The 12554-nt window shown below is 40.5% G+C and overlaps 1 protein-coding gene across 3 annotated transcripts in view; it reads right to left on the bottom strand.

Moving 5' to 3' along the window:
• Positions 1-12554, bottom strand: part of LOC149998011 (SKA complex subunit 2) — a 78643-nt gene that overhangs the window by 19617 nt on the left and 46472 nt on the right. For 2 of the 3 annotated variants that reach the window (XM_090290726.1, XM_090290725.1), the window contains one exon: positions 12088-12162. The exons of the other annotated variant lie outside the window; for it this stretch is intronic. In XM_090290726.1, coding sequence (XP_090146852.1) covers positions 12143-12162 — 20 coding nt within the window. In that variant the 3' untranslated portion in view covers positions 12088-12142. Of the gene's footprint in view, positions 1-12087; positions 12163-12554 lie in introns of those variants that run through there. 3 annotated transcript variants of the gene reach the window in all.

Here is a 12554-nt window from a genome sequence, read left to right on the forward strand (position 1 = left end):
ATAATCTTGCAAAAGGAGCGTGGGGAAAGGCAAAATACAGTAAAAATACCTTGAGTGCCTGTGGAGTACAGCTAGGAAGAACAGACTATTAGAGCCAGATCTTCTAGGGCTTTGAAGGCCAAGCCAAGGATAACATGCCAGGCTACCATGTTATCACACCTGTGCTGTAGGGCAAACTTTCGCCTGCAACAGAATCACTTGAAGAGCCCGTTAAAACTCAAGCTCCACCCCCACAGTTACTGATTCAGTCGGTCCAGAGTAGGGCTGGGAATCTGCATCTTCAATAAGTTCCCAAGTGATGCTGGCCGGTACTGGAGAACCACTTCCAGAGTGTTAATGTGCAGGATGGATTAGAAAGGGAGAGACTAGAAATGGAAACACCAGTGAGAAGACAGTTATACTCATCTAGGTGAATAGTGAGGGACTAAGCTGGAATCAATGGACATAAGAGGAACTCTAGACAAGAATGGGTGTTTTCAAATAAAAATCCAGTACCATTTTGGTTTTTTGTTTTCCCACCACTGTACAACTGAAGCAATTAAATTCATGGGTTATTAAAGCCATGTAAAATAAAAAACGAATTTCTGCTAAAACAATAGAAGTATCGTTCTGAATTAGTTCAAAGTTCTGAATTTTAAAAAGTAGCAACTTTCTTTTTAGTTATGTGAAAAGAGATCTTTTATTTCTTCTGGTATTGAATTGGCCTAGAAAAACAGAACTAAGCCAGGAAGGTGTGTAAGTGTGAGGCTATTTCTTTTTCATACTAGAAATTTGTAATTAAATATAAAGATAAAAGCTTTCAGCTTATAATTTAAATTTGATGAGGCCACGAAATGTCATCTAATCAATTCTTCTCTCAGAAAAGATTATCTTCAAAATTTATCAAGATCTATAGTTGTATATTTTCTTTATAAAGATCATGAGGGTGAGATTGTTCAGGGAGGGGAGGGCAGGTTTACGAGCTCTGGAAGGTTCAAATCCCAATTCCTAAGGTTCAGAGTTTAGACTAAAGCTACGTATTCAATATTATCATTCCAACCTCTACCAATTATTTCTACTATTTAGGTATCTAATAGCTAATTCAGGCAATATCTCTCCTTTACTTTTTTCTAGAGATTTATCTGGCAATAATATAAACTTTATTGGGAAGAAATGTTTTGAAGAAATGCCTTTTCTGGAAGTTCTGTAAGTTATAACTATAACTTCATTATGTCTAGAATTTTTATAAAACTTAATTGTAAATCTCTTTGTTATTTCTTTTGAAGTGAGATTAAAATTGTATTAGTAGAAAGCTACTAAAGTTATGTAGCAAGTCGTTTTTGTCTCTAGCCCAGACTAGTGTGAGAATTATCTCACAGATTGGAATGACGCATTCTACAGCAGTGATTCTCAGCCAAGGCGGTTTTGCACCCAGGTGACACTTGGCAATATCCAAAGGCATTCTTAGTTGCCAGGATTGTAGATATGCTACTGGCATGTAGTGGGCAGAGGGCGGAGTTGTTCAACATCCTACAGCGCACAGGACAGCCCCTGTAACAAAGAATTATCTAGCCCAAAATGTTAAGTTATGTAACCCTGTGCTAGAGAAATAAAGACCACTTAATGCAAGTTTTTTTCAAGTACTTACTGTTTTGTATCTAATGCACTGCATGTGTACACATGAAAGCCTAGCTCATACGAGATATCTCCCACAGTGAGATTTATTTAATGTATAGAGGGAGCATTGAGGTTGTTTTATCATATATAAATTAGAATCACTGCCAAAAGAGCTGAATTTTTTTTGTTTGTTTGTTTTTTGTTTTTTGCTTGTGTCTTCTTTTGAAGGAACCTTGGTGGCAATTCAGTCGAAGAACTGAGGCCCGGGACATTTCAGGCCCAGCATGGAATGCGATTTCTACATACATTGTAAGTGAAATAGAAGATAAATACACGTGAAAAGCTATGGGTAAACACATTATCCAGTGATTGGTGAGCTGGGTGTAAGCCCAGTTTGAACTCTGAGAAGTATGGCTTAAGAGCCATTCATTTTTCTCAAATGAGGAAACTAAGGTACAAAGAGGCCAAGGACTTGTCGGACTCATAGGCAGGCTCCGCTTTCCCCAGCACTGACCTTCGGCGGGGGCGATAAAAGGCAGCAAGCAAATATCATTCAAAGTAGCATCGTCCTGGCTATCCCAGCGGTGCTGCTGCTCTGACTTGTGAATGGTCCTTGAAATTCCACTTCTAAATTGAACTTAGATTCCTGCTTACGTGCAAAGTTTCTAACTGTGTAAATGTACGGAACATAGGACTGAAAGAGTTTAAGCTTGGCTCAGAGTTCTCCTCAACCATGGGTCTCTTAAACGGTAACGCAGGAAGTCTTCCTAAAAACCTGCCACAGGGCACATCTCTCCTCAATAACCCAGAATGTTATCTTTTTGAGAAAGTATGTAACTCTGAAGCGAATTGTCTGTGGCAATGGGAACCTTTGAGGTATGGGAAAATATGCTATTTATGTTAAGGTGTGCTGTGAAAAAACAGTCATAAAGAAAATACATCGCCGTAGCCTAATTCCAGTTTCTTTCCTGACCACTCGTCAGTAAGAAGTGTGGGTTTTATCCCCTCGCAGCTCAAAAATTCTGTGATTTCTCAGTGACACGAGCAAAGCATAATGCATATGTTCAGGGGCCTGAACAGGATTTTGGACTTATGGGGAAGATTGTCCCCTCCACCTGCCTTTGAAAAGACTGTCTTACCGTCTTATGGCTCAGAAATCCAATTTCCCACAGTTTCGGGTTAGATGCAGGTGTTCAGGGTGTGTCTGGAGCTGGACTGACAGTTCCCGCAGGTGTCCCATCTGTAGCAGCCTTCCTTTTCCCTGTTTAGTTTGCTGATCCCTAACTTGGGGAAAGAAGACTGAGGGTCAGTTTTCCTTTGGCGCGCGCATCAGAGCAGCAGGCTTCTGGGGTCCTCCCACCCAGAGGTCTCGGTAGTATGAGTACAATGTCGTAAACTCACCAGCTTTGCCAAGCATTGTGTAACATGGGGAGTTTCTCATAAGAACCTGAGTTTCACTATAGTTAGGAAGGCAGCACAGGAAGAAAAAAGGTTTCCTGGGTGCCATGCCCACTGTGTATCAGCACTGTACTAAGTGCCGGGGTACAAGGAAGAATTGGGCAGGGACTTTATCCCCAAGAAACTTTAAGATACTGGAAGGAGGAAGACAGATGTTGTTGGGAAGAATATAGGAGACCCATGCCAGCATCTCTGCAGCAGAGTAACGGGAGAGGAGGGAGACTAAGTGGGAAGTGGGGGGTGGGTTAGAAAAGATTCGTCATCCAGGAGGCACCAGCTTGCAGTTCTTCAGTTTCTGGGTTCATCTTAAACGACAGGAAAAGGTGTTAGAAATAAAAATACTCCTGTGATTTGCATAGAGCTGTACTGCTAGAACTAATTAATTCACAGTTATTTTCAAAAGCTTGTCACAATGCCATGAGTGTGTTCTGGAGGCTGGGCTCCTTTGTTTGGGGCCAAATCTTTGTTAGGGACAAGGCTAATTTGCTTCAGGAAACATCTGCCATGATAAGGTGTAAACTAAATTGCATCTTTTTCCAAAGGCAACTTGCCCAGGGAAGATGCCACCCCTCAAGGTGAGTCATTCGATCGTCTATACAATGTATTACTGGTGTTTTTATACGTTGAAACGATACTTTTCTCTGCATTAAACAAGTTTGTGACAAGTTTGAGGTAGACTTATCATAAACTGAATGAAACTTAAGCTTCAGAGCTCTTCACTTGCATTGGCGCCTTTCAAAGTTTTAGGAGGGGCACTAACAATTTTCATATTTCTAGTTTGGCATGTTTGTATTAGGATTTCCCAGAACAGATGATGCTCAAACTCCACAAAATCTTGATTCACCCCTGGGGTTCAGGTAATTATAATTCAGTAAGTTTCTTGAATGAAGTCTTTTTTATTTTTAAGTATATTTTATTGAGTATGTTGTTACCGTAGTCCCAATTTTTTCCCCTTTTGCTCCCCTCTGCCCGGTACCTCGCTTCCCCCAGTAATCCCACCCCCTTAGTTCATGTCCATGGATCTTGCATATAAGATCTTTGGTTTCACCCTTTCCTATATTATTCTAAACTTCGCCCTGTCTATTTTGTACCAACCAATTATACTTCTTAATCCCTGCACCATTTCCTCATTTCTACTTCTTCCCCCTCCCAGCTGATAACCCTCCAAATGATCCCCATACCTATTATTCTGTTCCTGTTCTGGTTTGCTTAGTTGAATTTTGTTTCTATTTTTTAGATTCAGTTGTTGATAGTTGTGTTTGTTGTCATTTTAATGTTCATAGTTTTGATCTTCTTTTTCTTAAATAAGTCCCTTTGACATTTCATATAACAATGGCTTGGTGATGATGAACTCCTTTAGCTTTATCTTGTCTGGGGAGCACTTTATCTGTCCTTCCATTCTAAATGATAGCTTCGCTGGATAGAGGAATCTAGGTTGTAGGTCCTTGCCTTTCATCACATTGAATACTTCTTGCCAGTCCCTTCCTGCCTGCAAAGTTTCTTTTGAGAATACAACAGATAGTCTTGTAGGCACCCCTCCCTTCGTAGATAACTACTTTTCTCTTGCTGCTTTTCAGTTTCTCTCTTTATCTTTCACCTTTGGCATTTTGATTATGATGTGTCTCGGTGTGGTCCTCTTTGGGTCTAGCTTGTTTGGGACTGTTTGTGCTTCCTGGACTTGTATGTCTATTTCCTTTGCCAAACTTGGGAGGTTTTCCTTCATTATATTTTCACATAAGCTTTCAATTTCTTGCTCTTGCTCTTCTGGCACCCCTATGGTTCAGATGTTGGCACGTTTAAAGTTGTCCCAGAGGTTCCTCAGCCTCTCCTCATTTTTTTCAATTCTTGTTTCCTCATTCTGTACTGGTTGACTGATTTTTCTTCCCTGTGTTCCAAATCATTGATTTGAAGTCCGATTTCCTTCCCTTCACCATTGGTTTTGTGTGGATTTTCCGTCATTTCACTTAGCATAGCCTTCACTTCTTCCCTTATGCGTTTGCCGTACTCAAGCATATCTGTCAAGCCTGTGAGCATCTTTATCACCAGCATTTTGAACTCTGCATCTGCTAGGTTGGCTATCTCCTCATCTCGTGGGTTGGCTATCTCCTCATCGATTATTTCTTCCACTGGAGCCTTGGTCCGTTCCCCCTTTCGAGCCATACTTCTCTGTCTCCTCATCTTGACAGGCTCCTGTGTTTGTTTGCCTCTGTGTCTTAGATAGAGCTGTTGTTCCTGTTTGTTGCAAGGGGTGGAGCCTAAGGTATTCATCAGTACAGCATGACCCGTTTCACCACGTTGTGATGCTGTATGTGGGGGAGGGGAAAGAGAGGTAACAATGCCGCTTGCTCAGCACTTGCCCCTTTTCCAGGCACTTCTCCCACTTCTGTATGGGACTGGCGCCTCTCTAGCTGTTGCCCTGCCCGTTGTGCCCTCAGTGAGTGGGTCTGCAGTCGTTCTAGGACCGTGGGGGCCCTCTAAACAAGCAGGCTCTGCTGAGAGACCAGCAGTTTCTTCCTCCACTCCAACCCCCACTGGTTTGCACAGTCAGAAGCAATGAGGCTTGATTTTCCCAGTGCCGGGCCTCTAAGCTGTGCAGTCTGGCCGGGAGCGCTCCCCAGGTGTCCCTCCCTGCTTTTTGAAATGTGTGACTACACTTTCTGCTGGCCTGATGCTACCACCGCTGTCGCTGCTGCTGCTGCTGCTGCCACCACCACACTGCATCCTCTCCGCCCCAGCTCTGCCCCTCCTACCTATCTGGATGAGTATTTCTTCTTTATATCTTTGTTTGTTGGACTTCCATGCAGCTTGATTTTCTGGAACTTCTGGTTGTCTCTAGTTTTGAGGTAGTTGTATTCCTTCTTAGTTGTGGAGAGAGATGCAGGGTGTCTGTCTAGGACTCCATCTTGGCCGGAAGTCGTTGAATGAAGTCATTATATTATTGATAAACACTCAATGCACTGAGCCACACCAGCCAGGGCTGATGGCTTGTTTTAAAAAATTCTTTTAGCCCTGGCTGGTATGGCTCAGTGCACTGAGTGCCAGCTTGCAAACCAAAGTGTTGCTGGTTCGAATCCCTGTCAGGGCACAAACTTGGGTTGTAGGCCAAGTCCCCAGTAAGGGGCGCACAAGAGGCAACCACACATTGATGTTTCTATCCCCCTCATTCTCCCTCCCTTCCCCTCTCTCTAAAAATAAAATAAAACATTTAAAAAAAATGCTTTTAGCTCACTTCATTGATTCTAACGATACGAGCTCCATGATTTTAGAAAACAAAGGACTCTACAATGCAGAAAGGCTGTACCTCATCCAGGTAGAGCACGTTCACATTCTGGCTTGTCCGTGGTACATCCATATTGTGCCAAGATCATAGGCACTGAGAGGATATGAGAGGAAAATCCAAGCCTTATCCCTGTTGAATTATTGACCCCACTCTTGAGAATATCAGTGAGGTAAGTCAGGCCACACGCTGAAGGCAAATTGAGCAGTGATCACAGAGACACCCTAATGCTCCCCTTGTCTACTAACCTTGATTGGGTTCCTTTAGATAGCTGTGGGCAACTAAAGGATGCCCTTTTTGGTATGGACTGGAATCTTGGCAGCTTATTCTTGGGTTCTGAAAGGCATAAACAAGACACTAAAAATAGCAGTGAGGAATCTGTCCTTTAGGATCATCTAGGGGGGTCGTTTTATTTGTAATAGTACAAAGGTTTTGAGATTGTCAAACCCAGCAGCTTACGATGATACTTCTCTTTTTCCAACTGCATCTTAGTCTTCTCATTTATAAGAAGATATTTTCTTTCTCTCAAAAGCATAGTAATTCATCCTCTGCCCCATGTTTCTTTAACACTTACATTTATTAGGTGCTTATTATGTTTCAGGCAGTATACTTGGTACTTTTAATTATGATACAAGTAAGATATCGTGACTAAAGTTCTTAGAATAGTGCTTTGCACACAGTAAATGCTCATCACGTGTTACCTCAGGCTGTATCTCATTTTCCCAACAACTCTTGTGACGCAGGTATCATTATTCCCATTGGAACTCAGAGATGTTAAACAACTTACCTAGGCTTACACTGTTAATAAGTGGTAGAGCCACTTATGAGCTTTGCAAGGAATTTGCTATTCCTTTTGGCCATTATGAATAATGCTATTATGACAGTCCCATACCTAGGGATGTGTTTCTGTGGACATATTTTTAATTCTCTTGGGTGCATACCTGGGAGTGAATTGCTGAGCCATATAGCAACTACACATTTACCTTTTCTGAGGAAGTGCCAAACTGCTGTACACAGTGTCTTCACCATTTTGTATTCCCACCAACAGTGTGTGAGGATTTCAATTTCTCCATATCCTTGCCGGCGTTTGTTACTGTCTGTCTGTCTGGTTATAGCCATCTGAGTGAATGTAAGGTAGTATCTCACGGTAGCTTTGATTTGTATTTGCCTGTTTACTTCAGACATTAAGCATCTTTTCATGTGCTTATTGGCCATTTGTATATCGTTTTTGGAGAAATGTCTCTTTAAATCTTTTGTCCATCTTAAAATTTGGTTATTATCTTTTTAATGAGTTGTAAGCGATCTTTACATATTCTGGATATTCTAAATATGAGCTTTTATCAAATATACGAGTTGCAAATATTTTCTCCCATTCTTTGAGTGGTGTTTTCAGTTTTTTTTAATATGTTTTATTGATTTTACTGTTACAGTTCTCCCAATTACTTTTCCTCTGCTTCCCTCCACCCTGTGACCCCCCTCCCTCCAGTTGTACCCCCCACTTAGTCCATGCCCATTGGTTGTGAATATAGTTCTTCTCAACATCTTCCTGTCTACTCCACTCCCTCCTACTATGCTTAATTCCTGCATCATCTGCCTCCCTTTCCCCTCTTACCCCCTTCCTCCTTTCCGCTGACCTCCCCCCATAATGTTCCCCTACCTATCATTCTTTTCCCGCTCTCATTGCCTACTTAGTTTGCCTTTGTTTTGATTCCCTAGCTTCTGTTGTTGGTTGTTGCGATACAGTTTTCATTTTAATGTTCATAGTTTTGATCCTCCTTCTCCTAAACAAGTCCCTTTAGCATCTCATATAACAGTGGTTTGGATCTCATGAACTCCTTCAGTTTTACTTTGTCCTGGAAGCACTTTCTCTGCCCTTTCATTCTGAATGAGAGCTTCACTGGATAGAGTAATCTTGGTTGTAGGTTTTTGCTTTTCATTTCTTTGAATATTTCTTGCCAGTCTCTTCTCGCCTGCAGAGTTCCTTTTGAGAAATCAGCTGATAGTCTGTCTAATTGGGACCCCTTTGTACACAATTCTCTTCTTCTCTCTTGCTGCTTTTAAGACTCTCTCTTTATCTTTAATTTTTGACATTTTGATTATAATGTGTCTTGGTGTGGTTCTTCCAGAGTCCAGTTTTTTTGGAACTCTCTGTGCTTCCTGGACCTGTAAATCTGTTTCCTTCCCCAAGTTAGGGAAGTTCTGTTTCATTATTTTTTCACATAATTATTCAATTTCTAGTTCTTCTTCTTCACCTTCTGGCAATCACATAATTCAGATGTTTGCTCTCTTATAGCTGTCCCAGAGGTTTCTGAGCTCCTCCTCATTTTCCTCACGTTTTGTTTCCTCTTTCTGCATTTGTTGACTGTTTGTTCTGATTTGTTGATTTGATCCCTGGTTTTCCTTCCCTCACCACTTGTTTCATATGTGTCTTCGTTCATTTCAGCAGGACTAGCCTTCATTCCTTCCCCATCTTGATTAAGTCCCGCTGTTATTTCTGTAAGCTGTCTTATAACTATAGCTCTGAACTGAGCCTCAGAAATGTTATCTATCTGTTCGTCCGTTAATTCATGTATTTGCTTTCTAGTCAGCTGCATGATTGAGATCTCTATCATTAACCCTGCCATCTTGGCAGGTTTTTGCTCCCTGGGCGGGGCTGTCACACCTTCTCTGCTATAGGGGGTGGAGCCCCGTGCATTTGTCACTACCAGACAACCTTTCTCACCACACTGTGGTGCTTTGCGTGGGGGCAGGGGTGCAAGATGGATTCCTGCCGTTCTCTCTCCACTGAGAGACCGGGAGCCTCCTCCTCCGTCCCCACGCCCTCTGGGCCTCACAGTCCGAGGCAATGGGGTCTGCCTTCCCTGGCATTGGAATCGTGAGCTGACGGGTTTGGTCTGCAGCCAGGGGTGCTCCCAGGTGCTTCTTGCCTCCCCTTAAATAGGGGGTGTCTGTGCTTACTGCAGTCCCTCCACCCATCGCTGTAGCAGCTGCCACCAGCACGGCTTGACTTCTCCGCCCAGGCTTCGCCTCTCCTACCTCTTCAGTCGAGCACCATTTGTTTATAACTTCATACCTTGGACTTCCATGTAGCTTTATTTTCTGGAACTTCTGGTTATTTCTGGTTTTGTGGTAGTTATAGTCCTTCTTAGTTGTGGAGGGAGATGGAGCGTGTCAGTCTAGGCCTCCATCTTGGCGGGAAGTCTGTGTTTTCATTTTCCTGATAGTGAGTGTCCTTTGAGGCACAAAATCTTTTTCATTTTTATAAAGTCTAATTTATCTATTTTTCCTTTGGTTGTGCTTTTAGTATCATATCTAAGAAACTGTTGGTCTAATCAAGGTCATAGAGATTTATCCCTTGTTTTCTCCTAAGGATGTTATAACTTTAGCTCTTACATTAAGGTATTTGATTTGCTTTGAGTTAATTTGTACATATGGTGTGACGTGTAGGCAGAGTCCAACTTCATTATTCTGCGTGGGGATATACAGTTGTCCCAGCACCATTTGAAAAGACGGTTCTTTCCACGATTGAATAGCTTTGGCACCCTTGTGGGAACTCAATAGACAACACATGTGAGGGTTCATTTCCGGACTGTCAATTCTGTTCCATTGATTGCTATGTCTAGCCTTGTGCCAGTCCCACACTGTGATTGCTGTGGCTCTGAATTAGGTTTTGAAACCAGGATGTGTGTGTTCTTCCACATTGTTCCTCTTTATCAAGATCATTTTAGCTATTCTTGGTCCCTTGAATTGTCATATGATTTTAAAAATCGCTTGTCAATTTCTGGAAAGAAGTCAGTTGAAATTTTAATAGAGATTGCATTGAAACCATAAATTGATTTGGGGAGGAGGGTCATTTTAACAGTATCATCTTCCAATGCCGAACACATCATGTCTTTCCATTTGTTTACATCTTTTAAAAGTTTCTCTACACAATGTTTTGTAGTTTTTAGTATGTGAGTCATACACTTCTTTGGGTATTTCATTCTTTTTGATGCTGTTATCGCTGGAGTTTCTTTCTTTATTTCATTTTTGGATTATTCATTCCTAGTGTATAGAAATACAGCTAATTTTTGCATATTGGTCTTGTATCCCGCAACCTTGTTGAACTCATTTATTAGCTCTGATAGTTCTTTCCTAGATTCTCAGGAATGTGTCCCATGGTCTTCCAATTTCCTGAGCATATTTTGAAGCCCTTCAGAGTTTTTATGGATATCTCATTTCTCAGCTTTGATTTTTAAGTTTTTTTGTTAGGCTCTCTTTTTTTTCTTTTCTTTTTTTTTTAATTTGCACCAACCGTTATCTGTTGCCTCCGCGGCTACCCTCTTAAAACTTTTACCTGCAATTGTTTTCACGAAATTGCCCCTGAGGAGAGAGGCTTTTGGTGCTACCCAGCTCTCAGTCACGTCAAAGACAAACCTTTTAAGTGAGTCTTCAGGGAACTACCAGACAGTTCTTTGGGAATGAGATTGTATTCCATTCTGTCCCCTGTGGTACTGGGCATGTGGGTTGTTTTTCAATGTTACCCATGGGATGGAGAGCAAAGCTCTAGGAAGAATTAAAGCAACACAGATCATTGATCTTACAGAAACCAATCACTTTTCTTGAATAAGTGTTCCCTGGATTCCTGCAAGCGTGCTGGTTAAATTTTCAGTTTAAAAACAATTGAGTCTATTTTTTCCAGTTGTATTTTTTGTTGCTTTTGTAGAAATGAATTTTCAGGTGTCCTTACTTCATAATTTTTACTGATTTGCCTACAACATGGTTTTAAACTTGACTATACGTTAGTTAAATATTTAATCGTGGGGAATGATTAGGAAACAGAAATAAAAACAGAAAATGTAATTTATCATTGAGGGTCTCCCAGATGGGTACATGAAATTTGAAAATCTATTTCTTTATTTAGTGGTCTCACAAGTAAGGTTAAATTACAAGTTATTTTAAACCCCTTTTCTTCATAGAAGTTAAACAGGCTTTGGAGTCAGAACTGCGTTCAATGCCACCTCTGCTTCTTACTAGCTTGATGACCTAGGACAAGCAATACAACCTCTCTGTGCCTCAGTTTTCTCATTTTTAAAATGGGGTAATAATAATATTTATCAGTAAGATTATTGTGAGGGTTACACTAATGATTCTTGAGAAGAGTTAACCTAAAAACAGACTTTCTTTTCTTTCTTATTTTTGCCTGTTTTGCTTGTTTTAAAGAGTCAAGAATAAAATTTATTTCAGCATTTGAAATAAAAAATTTTGTCAAAAATCACATTTGTTCATTTTATTGATATGTAGTTAAAATGTTATTTATTTATTAAACAAACATTTATTAAATACCTAGAAAATTTTAGGCACTAACAGTCCAAGAAATTGACAAGTAAACAGGTGATTACATGAAATGTAAGGAAGTTTGTGATATAAGAATACACATGGGAGTATGTAATGAGAGTGTGGTTTTCACCAGCTCCTCTTAAGATTTATCCCTTCTTTGGCTCTAAAACCAAGGAGTTGGTCCTATTTTTATTTTTAACTGGGGGGTTTAAACTTGAATTTAAAAATCTTTCTGTAGATGAAAGAAAAGCAACTTGAATTATGGAGGACGCTACAATAAGTATTTTCTGTAGAGCAAGAGCTTCCTGTCAGCGTAGTCACCTCTAGGGTTTTCCATCTGAAAGTTCTTTGGCATACTTTTTTCTTTGCTATCCACTTTTTTTTTTTTTTTAATCATCATCATCTTCTTCTTCTTCTTCTTTTTTTATTTTCCACTTTCTCTTCCCCACTTTATCATTTAGAGATCTGGGTAGTTCCCCAACAAAGAGTGTTTTACAGATTCTCTGGGTGATCTATAAGTAAAGACAGAAAATAATATTTTTTTAACCTTCTAGTTCTGTACCAACAAAATGAATATAAACTTTCGTAGCAGTTATTGAAAATGCAGATAATTTTTATTATATTGCATTTTTTTCAGAATCCTCAATCGCAATCCTTTGAGAAGTCTTGATGATCCCTATCTTTTCAAATTGCCGGCATTAAAACATTTGTAAGTATTGCGATAATCTCTTGGTTTGTGAGATGATTTCTGCTCCTTTCTACTTTTGTCAAAGTGTTAGCATTTTGCATTTTGACTAAAAAGTCGTAATTTAAATTATAACTGGTTTATTGCATAAAAGTTATTGGCATAGTAGCCCTGGCTGGTGTGGCTCAGTGGATTGAGCGCTGGCCTGCGAACCAAAGT

Source organism: Furipterus horrens, unplaced genomic scaffold, assembly GCF_987537825.1.
Source record: "Furipterus horrens unplaced genomic scaffold, mFurHor1.1.pri manual_scaffold_11, whole genome shotgun sequence".
Taxonomy (NCBI): Eukaryota; Metazoa; Chordata; class Mammalia; order Chiroptera; family Furipteridae; genus Furipterus; species Furipterus horrens.